Source organism: Carcharhinus amblyrhynchos, chromosome 7, assembly GCF_965287045.1.
Source record: "Carcharhinus amblyrhynchos chromosome 7, sCarAmb.v2.hapA, whole genome shotgun sequence".
NCBI lineage: Eukaryota > Metazoa > Chordata > Chondrichthyes > Carcharhiniformes > Carcharhinidae > Carcharhinus > Carcharhinus amblyrhynchos.
The window spans coordinates 27,064,286-27,092,264 of NC_137330.1; the positions used below are offsets into that span (position 1 = coordinate 27,064,286).

General features: G+C 41.8%; 1 protein-coding gene across 2 annotated transcripts; it reads right to left on the reverse strand.

Annotated features, from left to right (window-relative positions):
* Positions 1 to 95: 95 nt before the first annotated feature.
* On the reverse strand, positions 96 to 27,966 carry cln8 (CLN8 transmembrane ER and ERGIC protein). Of its 2 annotated transcripts, none has more exons than XM_080192047.1 (3): positions 27,889 to 27,966; positions 3,235 to 3,948; positions 96 to 2,389 (listed from the first exon to the last, which is right to left on the reverse strand). In XM_080192047.1, the coding sequence occupies exons 2-3, from the start codon at positions 3,796 to 3,798 to the stop codon at positions 2,075 to 2,077; spliced, it is 879 nt and encodes a 292-aa protein (XP_080048173.1). In that variant the 5' UTR covers positions 3,799 to 3,948; positions 27,889 to 27,966; the 3' UTR covers positions 96 to 2,074. The 2 variants fall into 2 exon arrangements, with proteins under 2 accessions (XP_080048173.1, XP_080048174.1); XM_080192048.1 differs by lacking the exon at positions 27,889 to 27,966 and adding an exon at positions 27,404 to 27,421.
* Positions 27,967 to 27,979: the final 13 nt, after the last annotated feature.

The window sequence follows — 27,979 nt, forward strand, 5'->3', positions numbered from 1 at the left end:
ACACCAGCTACTGTACCCCTCAACAGTGGGTTCAAATCAGATTACAAGATTTCAGCTTTTCCCATCTTTGGATGTGAATGACAATTTTTTTTAAAAATCTCCATCCTTATAGTTATAAAGCCAATGCTCAGAGTGGACAGGGCAAACCTAAATCCATTCCTTGCTCGCCCCAAAAACCAATTTCCAACTGAATCCAATTCAAGGTCCTCAAGTCTAAAATAGAAGTGATCTTGAAATGAAAAGCAGTCCCCAACCACCATCACACGAACGTCTGTCCATCACTACAGACTTCATAACCCAGATGTCAAATTGACATAGTTTTGTTACAAATACAAAAGCTTTAAAAATGTTAGTCATTGTATAATGACTTCTTTTGACCTGGAGCTAAAAGTTTAAAAGCAATTGCAACTATCACAGATTAGTTAGGACAGCGGCCTTAAAAGGGATAAAGCCAAGTTACCAGCTTAAAATCAATAAACACTTTAGACCACCCATGTACAATAATCAGAGATAAGATGCATCGCTGAAATACAAATCAAGCAATGTTTTCTATAATAGATCTACAAGATCAAAACTGAAGAACTCAGGAATTATGTTCCATAGAACCTGCAAGCCCAAAGATCATGGATCCATTCTCTTTTTTATGGGATGGGAACGTTGCCGGCAAGGCCAGCACTTGTTCCTCATTCCTAGTTGCCTTGGTGAAGATAGCGGCAAAACATATTCTTAAAATGCTGCAGTCCAATTTTTTGAAAGGTCCTGAATTCAAGTTGTAAGGCAAATTAAAGATCCAAGATGGCAACAGAATTGAATGAGCAGGCTGAAGTGCTTTTTTAGAAAAAAGCCAAGTTTTTAACCTACCTATGTAGACACAAAGATGAGACATGAGGGTAACGACTCTGATCTAAATTGTAAGTAGTTTAGTAAAATTGGTTGATTTACATTCCACTGCCAAATCTTGTGCAATTCTGTTGGATTTTCCACCGAGTAATATATAAAAGTGGAGTACATAAGGATCAATACATTACAGAAAGTCAATTATTTACACAAATTTATAATTTTAACAGATGTATGACACGATTAAGTTACAGACCAAATACTGTATTACGTGCCCCTAGGACGTCCCAATATGCTTTGCAGCCAATCAAGTGTAGTCACTGCTTTAATATAGGAAACACAATTTACACACAGCAAGGTTCTACAACAGCACTTTTACAATGTCCAGATAAATAGTTTTGTGATGTTAATTGAGGGATGAATTCCAGCCAGACCATCATGAATACCTCCTGCCCTTCTGCAAAATAATGCCATTGGATCTTTTGAGGAGGTAAATGGAACATCAGTTTAGCATTTTGGCGCTTTTTGACTCAAGAGTGAACAGTGCTATCAGCAGTGGCTTAGTTAGCAGCAACGTTAAGGTGGTAAAATAAGTTCGACTGTCCCAGTGGCATCAAGACAATGAAATAGTCCAATGTAAAAGCTATGTTGAAGTCCGATAGAATTATTACATGATTAGAACAAATTACTGTTGACCCAATCTTTGTGCAGTGGGTACAAATATATGGTTAGGAGCCATATAATGTAATACTTTATGTAGACAGTAAATAGCCAGTAGGTTTGAAAGGTTCCAGTGGAGAACTAAAGTATCCATTCCCCACAAACGTTTAGATATTTACTCAGTTATGGAGATTTATTACAACCGTAGAACTTGGTTTTAAATATGGAACTTTCAAAAAGACCACTTACTTTGATGCTAAAAATCTACTGTTAACTAAATTCTCAAGAGCAAGATGTCAGAGGAATGCACCAAATTCAGCATGTAAAGATTCATGCTGTCACTTAAATTTGCTGACATTCTTTCTTGACCTATGTTTGGTTGATACACCACTTATTGCACGATCTTTCCTGTATAAAGGGATCCATTTTTGATGGGAAATAATAAACATTTTAGATATCAAGCTCAATATCCAGGGATATAGGGCAACTAACCTCTGAGTAGATTTCTGCAGTTTACGTTAAGAATATAATTTTGCATGTTTGGGGGTTTACTATTTTCACCAAATGATATTTCACGTCAAGTTGTTTTCTTTAAAATCTCATTTGCTTCACCATTCGCCCCCCCACTTGTCTCCTTTGCAAAGTTCCAGTCAACTGGATTAAAAAGCTGCAATGTTTTCTTACGTGTCCAATGAGGGTTGATTATGAAGGTCAGGAGGAAAAGTCCAGAAAAGAACAACACTCCCTGTGGGACTGGTAAATGCAGTTTTATTCTGTCGAAATGCTGCCAGCACACCCACCAGATATGGTAGGTGAGGATCATACGACAGTGAAACAAGTGGATCATGAGCCACTGGTTTAATTTCCAGAGCTGAATATGCGCAAACCCAGCCTAGGAACAGAAAGATTAAAAAAAACAATTAACACACAGTGTGGGCAAACTCACATGCCTCCTCAAACTGTACTTTAGACACAGTTGAAATACAGCATTCCTTTCCTCAGTTAAAGCTCAAATTTGACAAATGTCAAATGCTCTTAAACTCCAAGTCCAGAACAAATTAATCTGACCCTTTCTCTATAACAATTACTGTGAACAAGAACATTTTTGAATGAGTTTGAAAGGCCACTTTCACGTGTCATTTTTGTTCAAAGTGAAAATTAAGAAAAATACTGAATTTAAATGCAAAAATAACCTAGCTTTTAAAAAGCAAAATACATTTTGAATCATTAGGTGTAATCAACATTTTTTTCTGAAGATAGTGGCATTCCTTAAATGTGAAGCCAAACAGAAGTATGCATGTATATCTGCACTTCAAAATACAGCTGCAGAGCCGCCTTATTCCTGCTGTTGGAATTACTGAGATATTAGGAATCAGCCTTGAGCTCACCATCAGAAAAACTCAGTGCCACTGTAGCACTATGATAATGACAGACTGTATTATGAATCAGAATGCAAATTTAATTGGAGCTAACACCTGACTTTAGAATCAATTTGCAGTTCCAAAGAATAAGCCAAACTCTCAAACAAATTTGTTCAAGGCCAAAGAGTCTTTGACAAAGGCTCCTCTGGACTCGAAACATCAGCTCTTTTCTCTCCTTACAGATGCTGCCAGACCTACTGAGATTTTCTAGCATTTTCTCTTTTGTTTAGGGCCACCTTTCTAAATGCAGCCCTCTGGTTTTATTATTTATTTGTTCCATTTTTACAAATGGATAGAGCAACATTAATGTTCTTACCTTCAGCAGGATCCAAGAAATGCAAGTGAATGGAGTGCTCATCTCTAACAGGAGTATCATCATGGGCAAATAGTGGCCTGTATTATCCCATATCAAATTGGTGGCAAAACCAGAAATGGCAAAAAAGTGATGGACAGCTAGGTTCATATCAAAGGTTTTGAAAACTACATTGGACCCGTGAAGAGCTACATTTTCCAATATAAAAAAGCCAATCGCTGTTAAGATGTTGAACCAAGACCAGTTCTGTTGACCTAGTATTTTATCAGCGTGCAATTCGGAGTCTTTCAGGAGAGCCCAAAGACCTGCAGCCATGCCCTGGATTCCAAAAGCACCACGAGTGACAGCGAGATCCCAGAAGACCTTTTCCTTTGCTGGCAAAGAACAGTAGGTCACAGACATTACAAGGCATAGTCCATGTGAAACAATGAATATTAAAAAATAGAATAGAAAACCAGCAGCAATCACAGTGCAACGGACATTCCAGGAAGAATAATCCATGTCAAAAAGGCTTTCTGAAGAGTCAACCTTCTGGAAGGAATTCATTTTGTCAACTGAAGCAACCATATTTAGTTGAAGTCTGCTACAACCAATTAGTATTTGATTGGTTAAGAAAATTCAACCAGCAAAAACAAAATCTGTCTTCACACCCAAAGTGCCTGATGAAAAGTCCATCCAGGTTTACAGTCTCAGAGGCTTTGGACAATTACAAGTCATCTAGAGGAAAAAAGGGCACAGAATTAACGTGTAAAACGTCAGCCAACCACTGCACATTTGTGTTGCTGTTTTACAAGCTTAAGTTGAACATTAAATTTTCTTCAATTTAATTCCTGCTCCTCCTCTCTCCTCCCATTCCAGCACAGCCCTCACAAATAGTTGTTTTTGTTTACCTATAGTAGTGGGCAGCTCTCCAGTTCCTAACCTGTATGGGTTAGAATTCACATTTAAGACAACATAGTTGAATACCAGCAAGTTAATGGGGTGAGTATAGGGTTATAATACTAAACTTTATCCTACCTACACCAGACATAACATTTGCAGCAGGGGTCACTAAATCTTGCACGGCCAATCCATCTAAGCTGCATCTTTGGAATGAAATGAGAGCACCTGGAAGAAACCCATGACATGGGGAGAATGTGAAAACTCCACAGAGACAGTCACAAAGCCAAAATCAAACCTGGGTCCCTGACACCGAGGCAGCAATGCTAACCATTGAGCCACCCCTCAACCTTTTGTGCTAGTTTAAGAAGCATCATGCTAAAAGTTGTATATGCCCCAAGAAATAATTAATCATTGGGAGTTTCTATGAATTATGAAAATTAAGCTGCTTAAGGATGCAAGGTGACTAATATGAAGTTTAAAATCTTTCAAATGTAATTTTTAAAAATTAACAACATGACTAACATAACTCGAATAGTTCTATATAGTTTTTAAATTTTCAGCTATTTAAAATTAAGTTACTCTCGGGGAGTGGATTATGATTGAGTTTTTTTAATAAACATCTTCAGTTATTCATAAAACTGAACAAAGTTACCACTTTTAAATATATGAAGGATAATTTTTTTAGGGCAAGTAAAAAAAAAGTTTCAAAATTCTGTCCCTTGCTGGTTCGTTCCACATTTTGCATTCAGTGATGTGAATGAGTTTGAGTGAAGAGCAAGGGCGATAGATAGTCTGGGCTGAGAAAAGCTAGCACGAAGAAGTCAATTTGAAAGACATATGAATCACTAACTGCGCCTCAAACATAAACTATACTAACTTACATCTTTTTGCATTCAGATTTTAATGATCTTCTAAGTATTGAGTAATACCAAACTATATTTGCATATGATTCTTCCCTAAGCAAATTAAAGGGATGTTTTCCCCAATCCTTTTCCCTTCTACCCCAAGTGTCAGTCTGCACCTTGATCTCATGTCTTGCTTTCAGGAAATGCTGACTCTTGTTCTGCTATCTGACCTCCATGCTATTATTGATGCCTAGTTTAGCTTTTAACACTGTCTATACTGCCTCCGTTGTTGTGTATCCATGACATCTTTGTTATCTTATTTCTTTTGACTTCCAACCTATCCCTGATCTGCTATTGCATGCCACCTCTCCCCCTCCTCCATCTCTGTTAGTATAAAACTCACCACACTTCTATCTCTTGAGCGCTGAAGAGGAATCATACGATCTTAAAATGTTAACTCTATTTCTATTTCAACAGATGCTACCCAACCTGTTGCACTTTTCCAGCATTTTCTGTTATTAGTTTACATTTGCACAACAGATTCTAGATAGAGGAATGAGCTCAGACTTGTTATTCCACCACCCAGTTTATGCATCTCTTCTCATGTCTCTCACAAGAGGCAAGAGGGAAAGGAGACATCTCCCTCACAAATGTTCCTTCACTTATTTGTTAAATCTGCCTCAATGCTAAATGATAACTGTGTGTCATTGTTGAACATGAGTATTGCTGAAAAAAAAAGACCAGTTTACTTGCCAACCATTCAGCATTCTTTTCTCATTGCCCTGACATGATGAATGCAAGGTGAAAAGCTTTAATAAAATGTCGTTTTCAGCAACACTCAAGTTCTCACCTACTAAACAATTACTGTTGAGTCCACTGGAAATAGGTGGATAAATACCATTTGAGGCTGTGCATACCAATCGATGCCTCTGTTGAACCATGAGTGGTGAGAGTAGCAAGTGTTAATATCGCAGATCAGTTGCTGCTATGATAAATTGGAAGCCACAACACAATTGCCTGGTGCATCTGGGAACCGGTGGGCCATTTGAATGAGTGCTGCCACTCGTACAGGACAAGCTTTGGGAACAGTACAGGAATATCTGGGCACATCCAAAAAAAGAAAGTGAAATTGAGGTCAAATCCCAGAAGTAAAGTTTATGCTGAGTGGAGTTGGAAAAGCGTCCCACTGGGAAGAAGAAAGAGGGGAAGAACAGACAAAACTTGGCACACTAGCTTGAACTCCCTCAATAGCCAGAAAGTAGAAACTTTATTTTTCTGGTGATTAGTCTACATTGTCAAATAGTTCTTCCAATGTGCTGAAGGTTAATGGCTTCAAAAATTATTTAATACTAGATACAAGCTTATTTAATTACTGATACAAATATTTGGTATATGTCAGTACTGTTTAATTGCAGTACCTGAATACTACCAGTAGATGCTACAAGCATACTGCGCAAACATTCTGGCATGCCATATTTACAGTAAGGAGTCTCACAACACAGGTTGAAGTCCAACAGGTTTATTTGGTAGCACATGCCACAAGCTTTTGGAATGCTGCCACTTCATTAGGTGAGTGGGGAGTTCTGTTTACAAACAGGGTATATAAAAGACACAAACTCAGTTTACAAAATAATGGTTGGAATGCGAGTCCTTACAGATAATCAAGTCTTAAAAAGGTACAGACAATGTGAATGGAGACAGGGTTAACCACAAGTTAAAGGGATGTGCATTGTCTCCAGTCAGGACAGTTAGTGAGATTTTGCAAAGCCGGGCAAGTCGTAGGGGTTTACAGATAGTGAGACATGAACCTAAGATCCCAGTTGAGGCTGTCCGCATGTGAGCAGAACTTAGCTATCAGTCTCTGCTCAGCGACTCTGCGTTGTTGTGCGCCGTGAAGGCCGCCTTGCAGAACGCTTACCTGAAGATCAAAGGCTGAATGCCCGTGATCGCTGAAGTGTTCCCCAACAGGAAGAGGACATTCTTGCCCGGTGATTGTCAAGCGGTGTTCATTCATCCATTGTTGTAGCATCCACATGGTCTCCCCAAATGTAACTTGCCACGGGACATCCTTTCCTGCAGTGCATCAGGTAGACAACATTGGCCGAGTTGCAAGTGTACGTACCATGCACCTGGCGGATGGTGTTCTCACATGAGATGATGGCATCCGTGTCGATGATCCAGCACATCTTGCAGAAGTTGCTCTGGCAGGGTTTGTAGTGTATGGTCACTGTTCTCCTGAAGGCTGGGTAGCTTGCTACTGACAATGGTCAATTTGATGTTGTGCAGTTGTTTGAAGGCAAGAAGTGGGGGTGCGGAGATGGCCTTGGCGAGATATTCGTCTTCATCAACGAGATGTTGAAGGCTCCGTAGAAGATGTCGTGGCTTCTCCACTCTGGGGAAGTACGGACGACAAGGGGTATTCTGTCCACCGAATGCCTTGAGGAGGTTGATGTGGTTTTTCGCTGTGGCAGGTTGGAACTAATCGATCGATGGGTCGAGTGCCATATCCTGTTCTTATGATGGCATCTTTCAGCGTCTGGAGGTGTCTGTAGCGATCCTCCTCACCTATTGTACCTAAATGTACATTGAGGAGACTGCGCAGACGCTACAACGGATGAACGAACACTGCTCAAAATCACCAGGCAGGAGTGTTCTCTTCCTGTTGGGAAGCACTTCAGCAGTCACGGGCAGATCCTGTGTATACGGAAGGCTTGTCCATAGGGGATGGCTTCTTTAATGTGTTTAGGGCGGAAACTGGAGGTGGAGCATCGTGACCTTATCTGTGGGCTTGAGGTATAGAGAAGCGAGATGACCGTTCTCGATGGGGATATATATCCAAGAACGCAACCGATTCCGGAGAGTAGTCCATGGTGAGTCTGATGGCGAGATGGAACTTGATGTAATATAGTTGTTTCAATGATTGTTCACCATACAAAATGTCATCAATGTATCTAGTGTGTAGCATCAGTTGAAGGTCCTGTGCAGTGAAGAGGTCTTGTTCGAACCTGTGCATGAAGATGTTGGCATATTGAGGTGTGAATTTGGTCCCCACGGCTGTTCCATGTGTCTGGATGAAGAGCTGGTTGTTGAAGGTGAAGACATTGTGATCCAGGATGAAGCAGGTGAGTTGTAAAATTGCATCTTGAGATTGGCAGTTATTGACGTTGAGTACTGAGGCAGTTGCAGCAATGCCATTGTCATGAGGGATGCTGGTGAAGGGTGCCAAGACATCCATTGTGACAAGGAGTGCTCCTGGTTCAACTGCTCAATGTGTGCTACGGTTCTGTAGGAAGTCTGTAGTGTTGTGCCAAAAGCTGGGGATTCTTTGTACAATGGGTTTCAAGATGCCCTCAACATAGCCGGAGAAGTTCTCACACAGGGTCCCATTGCCTGATATGATGGGACAGCCAGGTGTGTTGGCCTTGTGTGCCTTCAGGAGGCAGTAGAGATCTCCAATGTGGGGAGTACGTGGGATGACAGCACGGAGGGTGCTCTGAAGGTCTGGATCAAGTCTGTTGAGTTGACAGGCATGTTCTTTGGCTGGATCTGCTGGCAACTGTCTGTCGTGTTCCTCGTTGTTCAGTTGTCAGTAACTTCTTTGCAGTAATCCATTATGTTCAGTATGACGATGGCCCTTGCTTTGTCTGCTGGTTTGATGACAATGTTGTGGTTGGTCTTGGGAGCACTGACAGTGTTGCGTTGTGCTTGGGTAATGTTTGGGGCTGTCTTGTGAACGTGTCTGATGAATCTGGCATTGATGCACCTCCTGAAGGCTTGTGCATACATGTCGCGTCGAGGGCAGAGGCATTCTGGAGGAGTCCAATTCAATTCTTTCCTTTTCAATTGCTGCACCGTGGATCTCTGTCGGCTGTTCCGGTTCACTGGCTGTCTCATTGTGTTTGTTGTTGGTGTCTTGGGATTTGTGGATGTACTCCTGCAGCCTCATTTGCCTGATGAATTCCTGTGTGTCTGCTATGAGACTGATGGAGTCTATTTTGGTGTTGGGGCAGAAATTGAGCCCTCAGCTGAGAACTTTGATTTCATCTGGTTGAAGTGCGTAGTCCGACAAGTTGGCAATGGTACCTACTATCCTGACTGGAGATAGTACACATCTCTTTAACCTGTGTTCAACGCTCTCGCCACTCACATTGTCTGTACTTTTAAGACTTGATTATCTGTAAAGACTCGCATTCCAACCATTATTTTGTAAATGGAGTTTGTGTCTTTATATGCCCTATTTGTGAACGGACCTCCCCACTCACCTGATGAAGGGACAGCGCTCCAAAAGCTTGTGGCTTGTGCTACCAAATAAACCTGTTGGACTTTAAGCTGGTGTTGTGAAGCTCCTTACTGTGCTTACTCCAGTCCAACGCCGGCCTCTCCACATCATGGATGCCATATTTAAGCAGCCAGTACAAAGTCAGCTGCCAGTTTTGTAAGAGCTTTATACTTTAAAGTATTTTAGATAAAATAATCTCATGGCAGGTCCCAGAATATAGTCCTCTAAGATTATTAATTCCTTGAATCACAATTGTGAACACGATAAATGGGGTTCTACATGAACCTAATTAACCAGGAGCCAATTTTAAGATAATAGATGCAGAAGCTATTTTAAAAACTGCAACACACATACAAGACAGGGCTGTGAATAAAAAGTGGGAGAAATACAATAGGAGGAATTTAAACTGAAGTTTCAGTATGTTTCATATTGGAAACCTACACTGAGGGCTTCATGGTGTTAGAAATCACCAGAGCCAGCACTACCCATGAGGGCACAATGATTGCAGTAAGGAGGAGGTATATTATTGGCTGGCAGGCAATGGATTGAATGTTGTCAGCCTCAGGTGGTCTACATCCATTGTAAGGTGACGAGACTTTAAAGATCACTTTCTCAATCCCCTTACTCAGGGATGAAGGTGACAGGGAGGAATGATTCATGTGTACATGGATTGAGAGCTGTCAAACCTTCACCACTGATGTAACTCTGAATACGTAATTGCATTGCTGGACATGGATCACTTCGTGGAGCATTGTCCGATTGAAGGCTACTTATGAGAAAGCCATTAATGATGGTGGATCAGCTCCTGCTGCAAATGGAATACTGCACATTCGAACATTCACTGGTAAGGAGCCCTCCTCCAAATAGGCACTCACATCAGCAACATAGCTTCATCCGTTTTCAGAGGATAATGCCAAAAGGAGTCTATTGGGAAACTACAGACTCTTGTTTTGAAGTGCAGAATTGAGGCAATAAGAATCAGTGCTCCACATTGTGCATATGCAGTTGCTGCATGCAGAAGTGTAAGACGAAAATAAAGCCTACATGGTTTTATTTTATACTTAAAAAAAAAATCATCAACTAAAAAGTTAAAATGGGGCTCATTGCATCTCTCCCCCAACACATTGGCCCAAATTTTGTGGCAAAAATAATAGCGAGTCTAATCAGTACACAGCATTATTGAAGAGTATATCAGAAGCTTCAGCTTTCTGAATATGGAGGCTGCTGAATTTGGATGTTTGATTTACCTGACTTTTCCACAAATATCATCAGCACACGAGTATGTCACCAAGGGATTCAATACCGAAATACATAATGCTCCATGAAGTTATCACTAGATACCCACTAAAATTACTAGACAGCAAGCTAAGTTTTAATTACTGCCAACAATCTCTGACTCAGGATGTTTATTTCCATAAAATGCAAGTCCCATTGCTTTCAATTTTAGTTATTGTTGGTGATATCAAAATAAATTTTAAAATCTCATCTCTGTTCACTTTACTTTTTCTCTTTCTCATTGGATTGAGAAAGAATTGCACATTCAATTTACACTTCTTGGTTTGATACTCTATACCACAAAGATTCTTCTACTTGATTGGTTAAGGTGAAAGCTATCGCTTGTCCTATTAGCACTTTCCAAATAGAGAAAGCTGTGGCTTTCTACTGCTGCAAATTGCTCTGTGAAAGCACACAAAAATTACACAGAGAACTTTAAGTGTTATTAATGGCAGATAATGGCCTAGATGATAGTGTTCGCCAAGAAGGCTTAGTTTAGACTGGTGACATTTTCCAGTTGCGCTTGCCACAAGTTCAGAAAATCCCACCTGAGGTCAACAGACCTTTCTGTGGTCCATGTCCCACCTACTACAATTCCTGCGGCGGGCAGGACAGGAAAATTCTACTCCAGGCCTTGAACTGGATGTTGGGTCTAAAGAACACTTGTTAGCGTTCAGTGAAGGCAATTGGGGTCGCTGGACAATCAGCTGCTCCAAAATGTTAACTTTCCCACATTTATGCTACTTCTCTGTTAAGGCTGTAGTGTAAAACGTGGTTTAAACTAATTCTTATTAGTCTTCCTCATTTTTCCTTTCTGGTTTCTCTTCCCCACAAAGCTTTCAGATCGAAACAATGGTCTGCACAAATATAGAAATTTCAACGAACCACAACAGTGAGGTGCATGTTGCACATTCTTAACTGACAAAACCTTCACGTTTCTAAACAAACAGGGACTGGTGGGTTGGCACTTGACAGGAATGCGGGATTCAGGCCAAAGAACCCTTACATTATTGACTGTAGACATTCCTTTTCCATTGCTGAAATAACCAATAAGGACCCAATTACTATTGCAAGCATGATATTCTCATACATCTCCCATTGGAGCTCATATGCAAGAAACTAGAAAATAGGCATTTTTTAAAAAAAAAGACAAATGGGAGGTTGTGAAAGGTATTACTAGCATTAGGGATTGAAACTAATAGCATGCCAACATTTAAAAATAGACTAGACAAGTTGCTGAAGGAAAAGGGAACAGAGAAATATTGAAGCAGAGGCAGAAAACCACAGTGAAAACTACAGTGGGTATGGAGGGTTCATGCCAACATGGGCTGAGTGGGCTTAATAGCTGAATTTCGATGTTATAATTTCTTTGCAAGTCTGCAAGAATTGAAAGGTTATATGTACCTGAATGTGTGTGCTTGTATATAATGTACTGGGCAGAATATATTCCTGCTTTTTTATCTCATTTGGAGGGTGAAGAGATCAAATACTGTCCACTGCGGGCAATTCGTAACTCAATGGGAATTCTTCCAAATCACCATCTACCTGAGGTTTGTGAGGGGTACACCAAGATATAATCTTCTTGAGATTTGTTCTAGGGATGAAAAGTGCAGTAGGTGATTTTTATTTTCATTCCAAATGAAAGCCACATTTGTGGGAAGATTGAGGAGAACAGAACAGGCCCAGTGCCTGTTTATTGCATTACTGAATTCCCTGAGAAAAACTAATGATCACCTTTCAAGAGTTGTGCAAGTTAACTTTGTTTGTGTTTGTGACTCTTTTTGTTGTGCAGTTTATGTAGTACTTTCCAAGTAAAATTTACTGTGAATAGGAAGTCAAAAAAAAGGCTGGTTAGGACATGACTTCATGTAGCACACCAGGATTTGAGTATACAAGTTGGAATGCATCTATAGATATGTGAAGAGAAAGGGGTTGGTGAAGACAAATGTAGATCCCCTACAGTCAGAAATTGGGGAATGCATAATAGGGGACATAGAAATGGCCAAGCAACTGAATGCATATTTTGGTTCTGTCTTCACAAAAGAGGATACAAAACAAATGCCAGAAATGTTGGAGAATGCAAGGTTTAAAGAGAGGGAAGAACTGAGGGAGATTAATAATCGTAGAGAAATAGTGCTGGGAAAAATGATGGCATTGAAGACATTATATGTTAATGATTTGGATGAAGGAACAAAATGTAACATCTCAAAGTTCGCAGATGATATCAAATTGGGTGGGAGGGTGAACTGTGACGAGGATCCTTCAGAATAATCTGGACAGGTTGGGTGAGTGGACAAATTAATGGCAGATGCAGTATAATTTGGATAAATGTGAGATTATTCACTTTGGAAGAAAAACAAGGCAGATTACTACTGTAAACTGGGAGAGGGGAGTGTGCAGCCTGCAGCCAACCTGGGTGCATTAGACGCTGAAGGTAAACGCAAGGCAAATGGTATGTTGGCCTTCATTGTGAGGTTACACGTACAGGAGCAGGGATGTGCTGTTGCAATTATACAGGACTTTGGTGAGGCCACATCTGAAGTATTGTGTGCAGATTTGGTCTCCTTTTCTGAGGAAGGATCTTATTGCTTTTGAGAGAGTGCAGCAAAGGTTTACCAGGCTGATTCCGGGATGGTGGGACTGATGTAGAAGGAGAGAATGGCTAGGTTAGGATTGTTTTTGCTGGAGGTCAAACGAATGAGGGGGGATTTCATAAAGGCTGTAAAATTCTAACAAGACAAGGCGGGGTAGATGCAGGGAGGATATTCCCAATAGTGGGGAGTCCAGAACCAGGGGGTCACAGTCTGAGGATTCAGAGTAGACTACTTAGGACAGAGGTGAGGAGACTTTTCTTCATCCAAAGAGTGGTGAGCCTGTGGAATTCATTACAACAGAAAGTATTTAATGCCAAAACATTGAATGCATTCAAGAGGCAGCTGGATATAGCACTTGGGGCAAATGAGATCAAAGGTTATGGGGAAAAAGCAGGATTAGGCTATTGAGTTGGACGATCATCCATGATTGTAATGAATGGCAGAGCAGGTGTTAAGGGCCAAATGGCCTCCTCCTGCCCCATCTTCTCTGTTTCTATGAGGTTGGGCTGCACAGTTAGAGGTGTTGGGGGTGATTCTCCCAGCTCGCTACGCTGCACGAGGAGTGCAATGGGTTGGGAGACATCGTAAGAAGTCTCACAACACCAGGTAAAGTCCAACCAGTTTATTTGATAGTAAACCGACAACTGACTAAGGGGCAAACCCTGAAAGCTTGTGTGTTTGCTATCAAATAAACTGGTTGGACTTTAACCTGGTGTTGAGAGACTTCTTACTGTGTTTACTCCAGTCCAACGCCGGCATCTCCACATCATGACTACCTGGGAGACATCAGCAGAGGTTGTTTAGCACGCTCCCCGCTATGGCCTCCCCACGTCTCCAGCTCCAGGTTTCGAGGAGTCATCAGCTCCATGCTGATTTATGTACTTAAATTTCCAGTTGATTAGAGGGCTCATGACTGAAGTCTCCAGGCCTGCAAACATCTCCTCCTTCCAGGAGTGGTTCACTACAGGGGTTTACAAGAGCTCCCCACTAACAGGGAACTGGCACCCAACCCCGCTGGAGGGAATAGAGCCAAGAGGTTGGGTGTAAGGGAGGCTTCCTCCTGGCCTTGCCATCGGTAGGGGAACATTGTGGGTTTGCCCAGAGAGGTCTACAAGGCCAGTGATTGAGGGTGGGGGAACAATGATGTGGAGTCGTGGGGCTGGCTGGCGACTGAGCTGGCTAGAGATTGGGAGACTGTCACTGTGCATGCTCTGATTTCCGCACTGATACATCAGTGACCTGCTCAGCGCTGTGCTGCTGGCCTCTCCAGCGGGAATAGGCCATGCCCCCAGATTTTCAATGTGAATCTTACTAGGGCACTCTGCAGTGCTCAGCGTGAGATTCACACTGTGAAAATCCTACAAAAAAATTGGCAGGAGTTACCCAGTTTTTACGTGAATTCAACATTTTTCAGACATGTTGAAAAGTGTAATCCCCTTGCTTTCTCAGAAGCACGCAAAAACTGTACAGAAATATGGGTAGGGGAATTATCTCAATAGCCCACCCAAATACGTCCCACAATTAAGTTGTATGTCTTCAAAGCCGCCCCAGTCAGTCGACTTGTTGTACTTTCTTAGCCAAAATACGTGAACACAATTCCATGCAGGCTTTTACTAAAACAAATGGGGTTTAAAATTATGAATTTCCGCTTGCAAGACTGTGCATCTTTGTGATTTTTTTTTTTAAAAACAGAAAAATTCTATTGCTATTTAATATAAAAAAGTCACAATTACAGGAATTGCTGATCCAGCATAGAAATCTGTTACTAGCATTGTAACAGCCTTAATGAAAAATAAACTCATTTTTAATTCTCTGCTGGGTCATTCATTTGCCAATGTCAGGGCGTTCAAAGCTGTGGTGATTCTTTATGGGAGATTTAATTCTGTAACCGTCCAAACTTACTAAATCCATGGAAAGTGAGCCTCGGCCTCAGTTTGTCTCATCTGTAAATACTGCACCTAAACACAAGTTTAAATTAAGTGCTTAAGTACTGAACTGAGGCTTGAACCCATGACACTCTGGCTCAGAGGCTGGGAATTAGAAAAGTTAATAACACAAATTAAAGCATAATTTCCAATTTGAAATTTAAGCTATTTTAAAGTTGCTTCCTTCATTGAGCGCTTTCCTGTGAAATACAACAGATAATGGATAGCTAAAAGCAAGCTACAAGCATGGAATCTATTCCCAGTATTTCACTGAGATAGGAAGACTAAAACTGAACTTCTCAGCCAGATTACAAACTATAAATCACTTTTAGGTATCAGATAATTAAATAGAAGTCAATTTTGATGAGTTGCAACAATGACATTAACCAGCTATCAAGAAGAATGATATTAAATTTTACTGGAACAATTATTTAAATCTAACAGAGTTAGATTACATTAAAAAGCTTTTTATTAGTCACAAGTAGACTTACATTGACGCAATGAAATTGCTGTGAAAATCCCCTAGTTGCCACATTCTGGCACCTGTTAGGGTACACTGAGGGAGAATTTAGCATGGCCAATCAACTTGACCAGCACATCTTTGGAGCATCTGAGGAAACCAGAGCACCTGGAGGAAACTCCAGCAGACACAAGGAAAATGGGCAAACTCCCACAAACAGTGACCCAAGCCAGGAATTGAACCTGGATTCCTGGCATTGTGAGGCAGCAGTTGTAACAACTGTGTTACCATGATAGCTCCATATGGACAATAAATTAAACAAAGGGCTTAGTGCAGGGGTCTCCAAACTATGGCCCACGGGCCACATCTGGCCCGAAAGGGCTGCATCCGGATCGGAGTTTGGAGACTGCTGGCTTAGTCGAATCACGTCCCCAAAGCTTTAACCACAATTTGAACACGTCAATTAAATCAACCTTCAAAATCTTTCTCCAGTATCGATAAAACAATATGGGCTGTTGCACTGACCAATACTCAGGAACGGAAAGCATTCTAAAAATTTTATCTTTCCAGTAGCCATTTATATTGCAGATTCCAACTGAGCTTCCCATAACTAATGCTAAATTACAACCAGTTTTACATTATGGATTTATATACATTGGAGGCAGGATTGTCCCCATGAGCTGTAGTGAGAATTTTTGTTTCATTCTGTCACATGGTGTGGGTGTCATTGGCTCGGTCTGCATTTATTGCCCTCGAGAAGATAGTGGTGAGCCACCTTCGTGAACCTGATGTAAGGACATTCAATCCTGTTGGAAAGGGGGTTACAGCAACAGTGAAGAAACGGTGTTACAGTTCCAAGTCAGGATAGTGCGTGGCTTGGAGGCAAACTTGCAGGTGGTGATGATCCCATCCATCTAGTACTGTCCTTGTCCTTAGAGGTCAGAGTAGTTGTGGGTTTGGATGGTGCTGTTGATGAAGCCTGTTTGAGTTGCTGCAGTACATTTTGCACTGTGTGCAGGTGGTGGAGGTATTGAATGTTTAAGTTATCAAATGGGCTGCTTTGCCCTGAATGATGTTGAACCTGTGGAGTGTTTTTGGAACTGCACGCATTTGGGCAAGTGGAGAGTATTCCATCACATCACATGACTAGTGGCTTCTAGATAGATGGTGGACATGCTTTAGGGAGTCAGGGATGAGTTACTTGCTGCAGAATCTCCAGTATCTGACCTGCTCTTGTAGCCACAATATTTATATGGCTAGCCCAGTTCAATAGTAACTCCCTTTTCCTCCTTCACTGCCCCCCCATCACCCAACCAAGATATTTATGGTGGGAGATTCAGTAGTGTTAGAAAATTGGAATAAAAAGTAAAGAATTGGATAAAAAAAGAAACTGATAGGATTTAACAGCACTGAGAAACAGAACGCCCACAATGCATAAGAACATAAGAAATAGGAGCAGGAGTAGGCCATCTAGCCCCTCGAACCTGCCCCGCCATTCAATAAGATCATGGCTGATCTGTCATGGCTCAGTTCCACATTCCCACCCTCTCCCCATAACCCTTAATCCCCTCGCTTATCAAAAACCCATCAACCCACGTCTTAAAAATATTGAGCAAGGCAGCCTCCACCACTTCAACGGGCAGAAAATTCCAGAGATTCACCACCCTTTGAGTGAAGAAGTTCCTCCTCAACTCCATTCTAAACCGCACCCCCTTTATCCCGAGGCTGTGCCCTCTAGTGCTACTGTCCTTTCTGAGCAGGAAGAGCCTCTCCACCTCTATCCTATCCATCCCATTCATCATCTTATACGTCTCAATGAGATCTCCCCTCATTCTTCTAAACTCTAACGAGTACAAGCCTAGTTTATTCAGCCTCTCCTCATAGTTCAACCCCCTTCAACTCCGGTATCAGCCTAGTAAACCTCCTCTGCACTCCCTCCAAGGCCAAAATATCCTTGCGTAAGTGCGGCGACTAAAACTGCACAAAGTACTCCAGCTGCGGCCTCACCAGCGCCCTATACAGCTGCAGCAAGACCTCCCTACTTTTACATTCAATCCACCTCGCTATGAAGGCCAGCATCCCATTCGCCTTCCTGACCACCTGCTGCACCTGCAGGCTGGGTTTTTGCGACTCATGCACAAGGACCCCGAGGTCCCTCTGCACTGTCGTATGCTGCAGTTTTTCGCCACGTAAGTAATAGTCCTTCCTACCATTATTCCTACCAAAGTGGACAACCTCGCATTTGCCAACATTAAATTCCATTTGCCAGTTCCTGGCCCATTCGCCCAGCCTATCTAGATCCTTCTGCAGACTCTCCACACCCTCCGCACAATTTGCCGTTCCACCAATCTTGGTGTCATCAGCAAATTTCGACACCATACACTCGGTTCCCTCCTCCAGATCATCTACATAAACGGTGAATAGCTGAGGTCCCAGCACCGACCCCTGGGGCACTCCACTAGTCACCAACCGCCAATCCGAATAGCACCCATTGACCCCCACTCTCTGCCTCCTATTTGACAGCCAATCCTCTATCCACGCTAACACCCTACCCCCAACTCCATGCCCCCCTTCTGTAATAACCTCTTGTGAGGTACCTTGTCAAACGCCTTCTGAAAATCAAGAAAGACCACATCCACCAGCTCTCCTCTATCCATCGCCCTAGACACATCCTCATAGAACTCCAATAAGTTCGTCAGACACGACTTCCCCTTAACGAAACCGTGCTGCGTCTGCTCTACCAAACAATTCTCCTCGAGATGCCTTGCTATTTTCTCCTTGATCACGGATTCTAACATTTAAACTAACCGGCCTATAATTCCCCGCCTTTTGCCTGCCACCCTTCTTAAACAACGGCGTAACATTAGCCATTTTCCAATCTTCCGGCACTTCCCCGGAATCCAGCGACGTTTGGAAAAATCACCTCCGCCATTTCCTTCAGAACCCTTGGATGCATTCCATCCAGAAGGAAGCCATTTGGCCCATCGAGCCTGCGCCAACAATGATCCCACCAGGTCCCATCCCTGCAACCCCATATATTTACCCTCAAATCCCTGACACTAATGAACAATTTATCATAGCCAATTCACCTAACTGAGACATTTTTGGACTGTGGGAGGAAACCAGAGCACCTGGAGGAAACCTAAGCAGACACATGGAAAACATGTAAACTTCACACACAGTGACCCAAGCTGTGAGGCAGCAGTGCCACTGTGCTGTCTGAGAGATCTTATGAGTTCTACTCAAAACAAATAAGTGGAGTTGCCTTTTGGTATTATTGGAATTTTGCAGTTAAACTATAAAAGGAGTGTTACCTAGTGTTTACTTGTGTATCTAAATAAGTGAGGTTCTTTTGAGGAATATTCTGTGAAGCAAATTTAACTGTGAGACTGTAATCTACTGTGTTAGTGTTTTCTTTTGTTAAATATTTTAACTTAATGCTTAAAATCCCGAAAGTGTTACTGGAATTTGTGGCTTCTGAATTCAGTAAACTTTTTCCCCTCACAGTCAGAATACAAAATGAAAGTTGTGACATGTGAATCAAGTTCCCCATGATAAACTCTCTGACAGACACCTGAGATATTAAACCAGATTTACATACGTTAAACATTTACTTTTCAGACCAGTAAAGCTTGTCTCAAGTCTAGGTATAAGGCTGGATTTCCTGGCCCAAAGAAATGCAGAATCAGAAACAGTCGATGTGCTTTCAGATCAAGCTATTGATAAATCCATATTAGCAGGATTTTTGTTTAATATAGTGTCCACACTTGGAAAAATTCCAAGCACAGAAACTATAAAATTTGACAACACAATTCTATTGTGCAACTGTTATATGGGAATTAAACTGACTAAAACTGAAATTGACCAGCACAAGATAAGTCAGGAAGCTTCCCCGTGTTTATCCAATCCAGGATCACGCTAAACTATCAAACTGCAGCTACCTGACATTTACAACATTTTTTGACATTCAATAAAATCAATAAAAGATCAAACGGCAATGAGGATTACTTGTATAAAACAACTTGAATACGAGAGCTGCAATCTCCTCGATATACTCAGCTAGTTTTAATTAAGGTCATGGTCTGAATTGTTAACTCTGTTTCTCTCTCCACAGATGCTGCCTGACTATTTGCAACATTTTCTGTTTTCACTTCAGATTTCCACCAATCTCTGATCACCACTTTTGCCCATTTGGAGCCAACTTGACATTAAATAGTTCTTGGTTAACCCAATCTCCACCTCAAAGCTTCAAGGACAATGAGTTTGGTTTGATGTTTAATAATGCTGTAAAATCCTAAAATGTTCAACTGATGCAAGCCATTTTGCAATATCGTGACAATGTAAAGGTTCCTATATATAATAAAACAATTAAAAGATAGCACATGCCATCCATCATGTCATAGATGGTTCACTAATGTCCTTTAGGTAAAGAAATCTGTCATCCTTACCTGGTCTAGCCCACACATGACTCTAGAGCCACAGCAATGTGGTTAATTCTCAATTTGTCTTGGGCAACTAGGGATGGGCAATAAATGCTGGCCAGCCAACAATGCCCATGTCCCACAAATGAATAAAAGAAAGCATTAACAACTCAAGTGTCCACCACCTCTTGAACTACTCCAGAATTTTTTGATTCTACTCTTCTACCTGGAGATATTTCCAAATATTGATCATGCTTTCCTTGAGGATATACTTCCTGACAACGATTCTGACAAAGAAGTCATAGATTTAATCAAGTTGTTTCACATGATAGATCTGTACAAAATGTGAAACATACTGACAAAAAGACAAGTATAGGCAAATCAGAAACAACCTCAAGGCCAATATGCTACTGACTGTGATTGAAATTCTGTTTCTTTTTATGTGGGACTTGTTCTGTACATTTTTCTCTGAAGAAAACTAAAGACAGCCTTGGTTATAGCAATTACCAAGGGCTTATAAAAAAAAGTCATGCTGGGGCAGATGGACCAGAAAGTTCTTGGCATCGATTAGTGAACATTCAAGCAGGTTAGTGGGGATCCACTCAAACTTAAGCAGCCAAAGAAAGAGGAAGGGAGAGAATCACAGACAGAAGATCTTGGCAATCCCAACTACCACACTGACTTACAGAGCTCCTAAATCCATCTTCACCCACAGCTGTTATTGTAACTGACATCTATAGTTATGATTACATTCCCGTGCACAGTGAAAAAACTGAACTTCATTATAAATGAATAAATATTAAGGCATAGTTAGAACAGGAATGATCATAACAAGCAGAATGAGCTCTGTTGTGGCACAGGAGGGGAACCCAAATAAGTGGGGACTGATTAGCCTTAGGTTAACATGGACTCCATACAATGGTGGTGAAAACTCAAAACAAGGATGGCAAAGAAAGTCAATAGCTTTCCAACAATAATTGGAAAAGGTAAATTGCTCAGTTTTCCTCATATACCCACTCATCATTCACACTTGCAATGGATTAGAAATGCATCTGATACTTAAACTGGATATTTGAATATGTTTGATTTGATCTATTTGATCCCCATCTGACCCAAGCACGAATATTTGTTTGACTTTTAGGTGTGATATACACTCGTGACAATGTAGAAGTTAAAACAGTAGTTTTTAGCTGCAGAGGTAATTATTTAGTTCCCTTCCTCCACATCTGAACATTTGCTTTTTGCTAATCTGTTTCTTCTGCAACCGTATTGGGCATTGCTTGCAGCTTTATCTAATTTGAATGAAGCAGAAGTATCTTTACAAGAAGGTTACTTATCACAACTTTACAGGGAAACCAAACACAACCTATTGCTAACCCCAAAATACGAAGTGAAACTTGTAAACATCTTCAAAATCTAGTAAATTAAAGATTTCAGCAACCTAGCTGTACATTTCCTGGAATTGTTAAACTGAAATTAATGACTTCAGTTTCTGTCCAAATTGTGAAAATGATAAATGCCAATGATCTACGGGACTGATGCAAATTAACTCAATAGAACAAGGAACTGAACTAATCTTTACAAACAATTAAAGCGATGCTGTCATAAAAATATCAAAAGTATTGAATGATAATATATCGTTAATAATTAAAGTGCAGATGTGAGAACATGATCATGACTGCCCACAGCCACAGAGTAAGGAATCACATGAAGACCAGCTTGAACAAGGTATGAGATACCAAAAGACAGTTGCAGTGTCAATGACTTAACATTAGATGGGAAAAGTGAAGAGAACATTTTGGAAAAAGATTAAGAGTTGGCTAACTTGTGGGAAGCAGGTTCGTCACAACAATTCGTAAATTAGAGTTCCCAGTCTCATATGTGCCAACACATTTTTTCACTATTGTTCAATTTGACAGGTGCTTCCAAAGTTAATCACTTCAAATTGAAGTTTGACTTAGAAGTAATCATGCAAAAGTTTTAAAAACTTTTTTGCTGTAGGAAATCCATTTCAAGTCTTCCCTTTCAGTTGGGAACCATTCTCTGGATAAATGCATTCATCAGGATTTCCATCAGAAAAAAAATCGGTACCAGTAGAATGAGGCTTAGTGTGCAGCTTACACACCTCTGGGTTTACAGCTCAGAGATGGAAATCCACATGAGCCCATTGTTTACTTGTCAGAAGTCAGCATCAGTGGAATCTGGAATTGGTAGCTCTCTATAATCCCCGAAAAGTATAACATAAAACATATTTTATAATTCCCCTGCATGTTCCTGCTGCTTTAAGGCATGAAACATTTGCCTGGTATATGTTAAAATAAGTTGACTGAAAGGACGATGCGATGCACTTCCCAGACTACCTCTGGCGACAAGCAAAAAAGGTTAATGCAGTTGTTCTTTGAAATAAAGAATTATTCTAGATTTCACTCAAGGCAATGTGAAGTGGGGCAGGGATGGAGGGGGTGGTGGGAAAGCCCAAAAGATTCCAGTTACTTTAATGCAATTGATGTTAAGCTGCCACATGTGCCCTAACCTGGTTTCTTCCATCTTTAAGTATTGGAGGGACATTTGAAATTTTCTAAGCCAAAGACAGAATTCCAGAATGTAGTGTGCCAGAAAATCATCAATCTCTTTAACACCTGTGTGGAACCATTTGGCCCCCATGATTCACCATTTTCTTTCCAAGGGTGGCACAGCAGCATAGTGGTTAGCACTGCTGCTTCACAGCTCCAGGAACCTGGGTTTGATTCCTGGCTTGGGTTACTGTCTGTGTGGAGTTTGCACACATTTTCCTTGTGTCTGCATGGGTTTCCTCCCACAGTCCAAAGATGTGGGGGTTAGGTTGGTTGGGCATGCTAAAAATTGCCCTTAGTGTCCTGAGATGTGTAAATTAGCAGGATTAGTGGGTAAATATATAGGGATATGGGGGTAGGGCCTGGGTGGGTCTGTGCTCGGTACAGACTCAATGGGCTGAATAGCCTCTTTCAGTACTGCAGGGATTCTATGATTCTACTATTTGTCAATTATGTTTTATTGTTCATTACTATTTTTTAAACTCGTTTTAAAATCTACTAAATTCTCCTTCCTACATCTGAAAATTACTTTGACCACTTTCTTATTATCCATTATCATCCCACATGCATCAAATTTTAATTCTCTTTCCCACATTTATTTAAAGAGACATTTATGAACACATTTGCTGCTATTTTTGATATTGCTAACAATTTTCTTTACACGTTTTTTTCACCATTTTCTTTGTCTCTCTTGCTTGTTTTCTTTTATGGCTGTCTCAGTCTGCTAGATTTCTGCAATGTGTCATACCGATACCATCTCACTCCTTATTTGTTAAGGACTGCTTTAATTTCCAGACATAATCTAAGCATACCAGAAAATATTCAGAATATATATGTGAGCCTGAAATCCAACTTGATGCAGTTAGATAAGTGCCTCATCTTTTATCTCTGGATGGATTGAAATCTAACTCCGACTAATGGCTGCAAGTCTTCGAACAGCAAGATACTTAATGAATTGGGAAGTCTCAACCCAGCTCTGCAAGTCATGGACTGAACTGACATAACACAAGTATCTCATGTACAGCATTCATTTGCAACATCATTCTGAAAACATCAACTTGATGCAGTAGGCCAAGTACTTAGTTGGGGCAGAGTGCAAAGGGCTTTAATATCTTCTAATCATATTAACCTTGAACAAAATCACCAACCATCAGTATTACCTATTCTGAACAAGCTACAACTGAAGCTTTAACTTGTCTGTGCTCTACGTGCATGCTGAATGACTGGATCAATGCATTTTCTGTTTGAACTTTAGGAAGCGTACTGGAATACTCTCCACTTGCCAGAATGAGTGCTGCTCCAACATTCTTCAAGAAGCTCGACACCATCCAGGAAAAACATAAGAACATAAGAAATAGGAGCAGGAGTAGGCCATCTAGCCCTTCGAGCCTGCCCCGCCATTCAATAAGATCATGGCTGATCTGTCGTGGCTCAGTTCCACATTCCCGCCCTCTCCCCATAACCCTTAATCCCCTCGCTTATCAAAAACCCATCAACCTGCGTCTTAAAAATATTTAGCGAGGCAGCCTCCACCACTTCAACGGGCAGAGAATTCCAGAGATTCACCACCCTTTGAGTGAAGAAGTTCCTCCTCAACTCTGTTCTAAACCGCCCCCCCTTTATCTTGAGGCTGTGCCCTCTAGTCCTACTGTCCTTTCTGAGCAGGAAGAGCCGCTCCACCTCTATCCTATCCATCCCATTCATCATCTTATACGTCTCAATGAGATCTCCCCTCATTCTTCTAAACTCTAACGAGTACAAGCCTAGTTTATTCAGCCTCTCCTCATAGCTCAACCCCCGCAACTCCGGTATCAGCCTAGTAAACCTCCTCTGCACTCCCTCCAAGGCCAAAATATCCTTGTGTAAGTGCGGCGACCAAAACTGCACACAGTACTCCAGATGAGGCCTCACCAATGCCCTATACAGCTGCAGCAAGACCTCCCTACTTTTATATTCAATCCACCTCGCTATGAAGGCCAGCATCCCATTAGCCTTCCTGACCACCTGCTGCACCTGTAGGCTGGGTTTTTGCAACTCATGCACAAGGACCCCAAGGTCCCTCTGCACCGTCGCCTGCTGCAGTTTTTTGCCACGTAAGTAATAGTCCTTCCTACCATTATTCCTACCAAAGTGGACCACCTCACACTTGCCAACATTAAATTCCATTTGCCAGTTCCTGGCCCATTCGCCCAGCCTATCTAGATCCTTCTGCAGACTCTCCAACACCCTCTGCACAATTTGCCGTTCCACCAATCTTGGTGTCATCAGCAAATTTCGACACCATACACTCGGTTCCCTCCTCCAGATCATCTATATAAATGGTAAATAGCTGAGGCCCCAGCACCGACCCCTGGGGCACTCCACTAGTCACCAACCGCCAATCCGAATAGCACCCATTAACCCCTACTCTCTGCCTCCTATTTGACAACCAATCCTCTAAACACGCTAACACCCTACCCCCAACTCCGTGCCCCCTTACCTTCTGCAATAACCTCTTGTGAGGTACCTTGTCAAACGCCTTCTGAAAATCAAGACAGACCACATCCACCGGCTCTCCTCTATCCACCGCCCTAGACACATCCTCATAGAACTCCAATAAATTTGTCAGACACGACTTCCCCTTAACAAAACCGTGCTGCGTCTGCTCTATCAAGCAATTCTCCTCAAGATGCCTCGCTATTTCCTCCTTGATGACGGATTCTAACATTTTACCCACAACAGACGTTAAACTAACCGGCCTATAATTCCCCGCCTTTTGCCTGCCACCCTTCTTAAACAACGGCGTAACATTAGCCGTTTTCCAATCTTCCGGCACTTCCCCGGAATCCAGCGACGTTTGGAAAATAACCACCAAGGCATCCACTATCAGCTCCGCCATTTCTTTCAGAACCCTTGGATGCATTCCATCCGGTCCTGGGGACTTGTCCACAATCAGTCCCTCCAGTCTGTCGCGCACCGCCTCTCTAGTAACAGTAATGTCATTGAGACCCTCCAGTCCTACCACCTTTCCATCGCTAACACCCGGCAAATTATTCCCGTCTTCCTCCGTGAAGACCGAAACAAAAAAGTTATTCAAGACCTCAGTCATTTCCCCATCCCCTACCACTAAGTCCCCCCTCTCATCCTCTAAGGGTCCAACGTTCACCCTAGCCAGCCTCTTCCTTTTTATGTATTTATAAAAACTCTTGCTATCCTTTTTTTTATATTAAGCGCTAGCCCAGCTTCATAGTTTCTCCTACCCTTCTTTATCAACTTCTTTGTCAATCTTTGTTGACACTTAAACCTCTCCCAATCCTCTTCTCGCCCACTACTCTTAGCTACTCTAAACGCCTCCGCTTTTAATTTAACACTTTCCTTCACCTCCTTCGTTATCCACGGCTTATTACCTCTCCTCCTACGGTCCTTTTTAACCATCAGAATAAATTTCTGCTGAGCACCAAGAAAGATCTCCTTAAAGATCCTCCACTCCTCCTCAGCAGACCTACCTTCCAATGCGCTCCCCCAGTCAACATTCACCAATTCTTCTCTCATCCTACCGTACTTCCCTCTGTTCAAACAAACGACGCATGTCCGGGAACCCACTTTCTCCTCCTCCATCTGCACCAGAAACTCCACCATACAATGATCACTCTCCCCAAGAGGATCCTTCACCACAAGGTCCCTAATTCTACCCACCTCATTACAAGCAACCCATTTAGTTGGTACCCCATTCACCACACCTCCCACATGACCCCTACCACCTAGAGGAGCGGATGCATGGGAAACACCACCAACTGCAAGTTTCTCTCTAACCACACACCATCCCAACTTGGAAATATAATGATGTTCCTTGACTGTCTCTGGGTTAAAATCCTGGAACTCACTCTTGAACAGCAATGGAGGTGAAACTATACCTCAGAGATTGCAGTGGGGGGGCAGCTCATTACTACTTTCTCAAGGGCAATTAGGGATCAGCAATAAATTCTGGCCTAGTTAGCGATGCCCACATTTTATGGAACAACTTTTTAAAAAACTAAATCATTCCTATCAATCACAGATATTATAGCACCCAAAACTGATCAACATTATATTTTTGTTGCAAGACTGTCTGGGGTGGACAGAAACAGTACATGGAATCACTCCTTGTCAAATGGTCAGAATACTAGCACTCATCATTTTTATTTATGGTTCAAGGGTTTGTTTTGGAATTCTCCTGCCTGACCATCACCAGCTCTAGCCAAGGACTGAATATGAACTTTTTTTGCTGTGCTGGCTGATCAGTTATTAATTGGCTGTTTTATTTCAGACTTCCAGAACTTATGCTTAAATTTTTAATTTCCTTGATGAACCATCATGACTCCTTGTGGGATCTAGATGTGGACACATCGGCTGCTACATTGTCACAGTGGTTATGCTTCAAAAGCAATTAATTGCCCACAAAACACTTTGGGATATTCTGAGGAAATGACATGCATGTTTTATTTCTTTACTTTAAACAAAGACCTGGTTATTTTAAAAAGCTGTCCAATCAACCTGGGACTTAGCCATGGAATCTGGCAGAGCAAGCTGTTTTAGAATTCTTCCCAAAAAGATCCACAAAATATTTTAAGTCAATTGCTGAGCGCAGGACTGCTACCAACTGAACAAGCAGAAGTTTACAATTGTTCTGTGCTACTAATTGACTATTTTGCTAAACTCTAGGAAGTATCCTCAATCCAAGAATACTTGAGCCCTTCAAAAGCAATAAATGTTTTTGCCTTGGCTGAATGAAGCAAAGAAGAAATTCAGGTGACACGGAACAGGCAAACAGAAAGTGCTGATTTCTCAGCAGTCAGGCTTGGTGACTTTTAGCAGAGATGTGTTTTCTATCAGGAATTCAACAACACACAAAAAAAATTGTCACCACTTTAGGATGTCCTCAAAACACATTACAACTTACCGATTACTTTTGAAGATCAATTACTTGTCAAATAGAACCATCTACCGTTCAGAAGCAATGCAGTCAGTTTACCTCACATTGACCATCACCCCAGGTTTACTTCCACATTGACCATTACCCCAAGCTTACACCTCCCCCTCCCCCCCCATTGACAATCATCTCTGGTTTATCCCACAAATTGACCATCATCTCTGGTTTATCCCACAAATTGACCATCAGCCCTGGTTCACCCTCACGTTGAGCAGATTAAAGACTGCATTTACCACATGTTGATAATTATCTGAGGTTCAAGACTTGATTGAGCTCACATTGCCTCTGAGCCTCTAGTTTAAAACACACCGGCCATGCCCTGACTTGAACCTGGTGTTGTGAGACTGCTTACTAGCGTTGCAAGGCCAGTTTGGGCACCTCCCCATGTTGACCAGCAGGCCTGGCCCGGCCCGGGTTAATCCCGTACCACTCGGTACACTGACACACACACTCACCCTCCCCGCCTGGCGCCGCCGATTTGACGGAACCGATTCGTTGCTCACGTGACGTCGCCTGACGAGGAAGCCCCGCCCCCGTCTGGTTGAC

Coding starts and splice junctions, on each gene's coding strand:
- cln8 (XM_080192047.1), bottom strand. CDS start 3,798: ATGGTTGCTTCAGTTGACAAAATGAATTCCTTCCAGAAGGTTGACTCT. Junction 2,390..3,234: donor TTTCTTGGATCCTGCTGAAG/GTAAGAACATTA, acceptor TTCTGTTCCTAG/GCTGGGTTTGCGCATATTCA.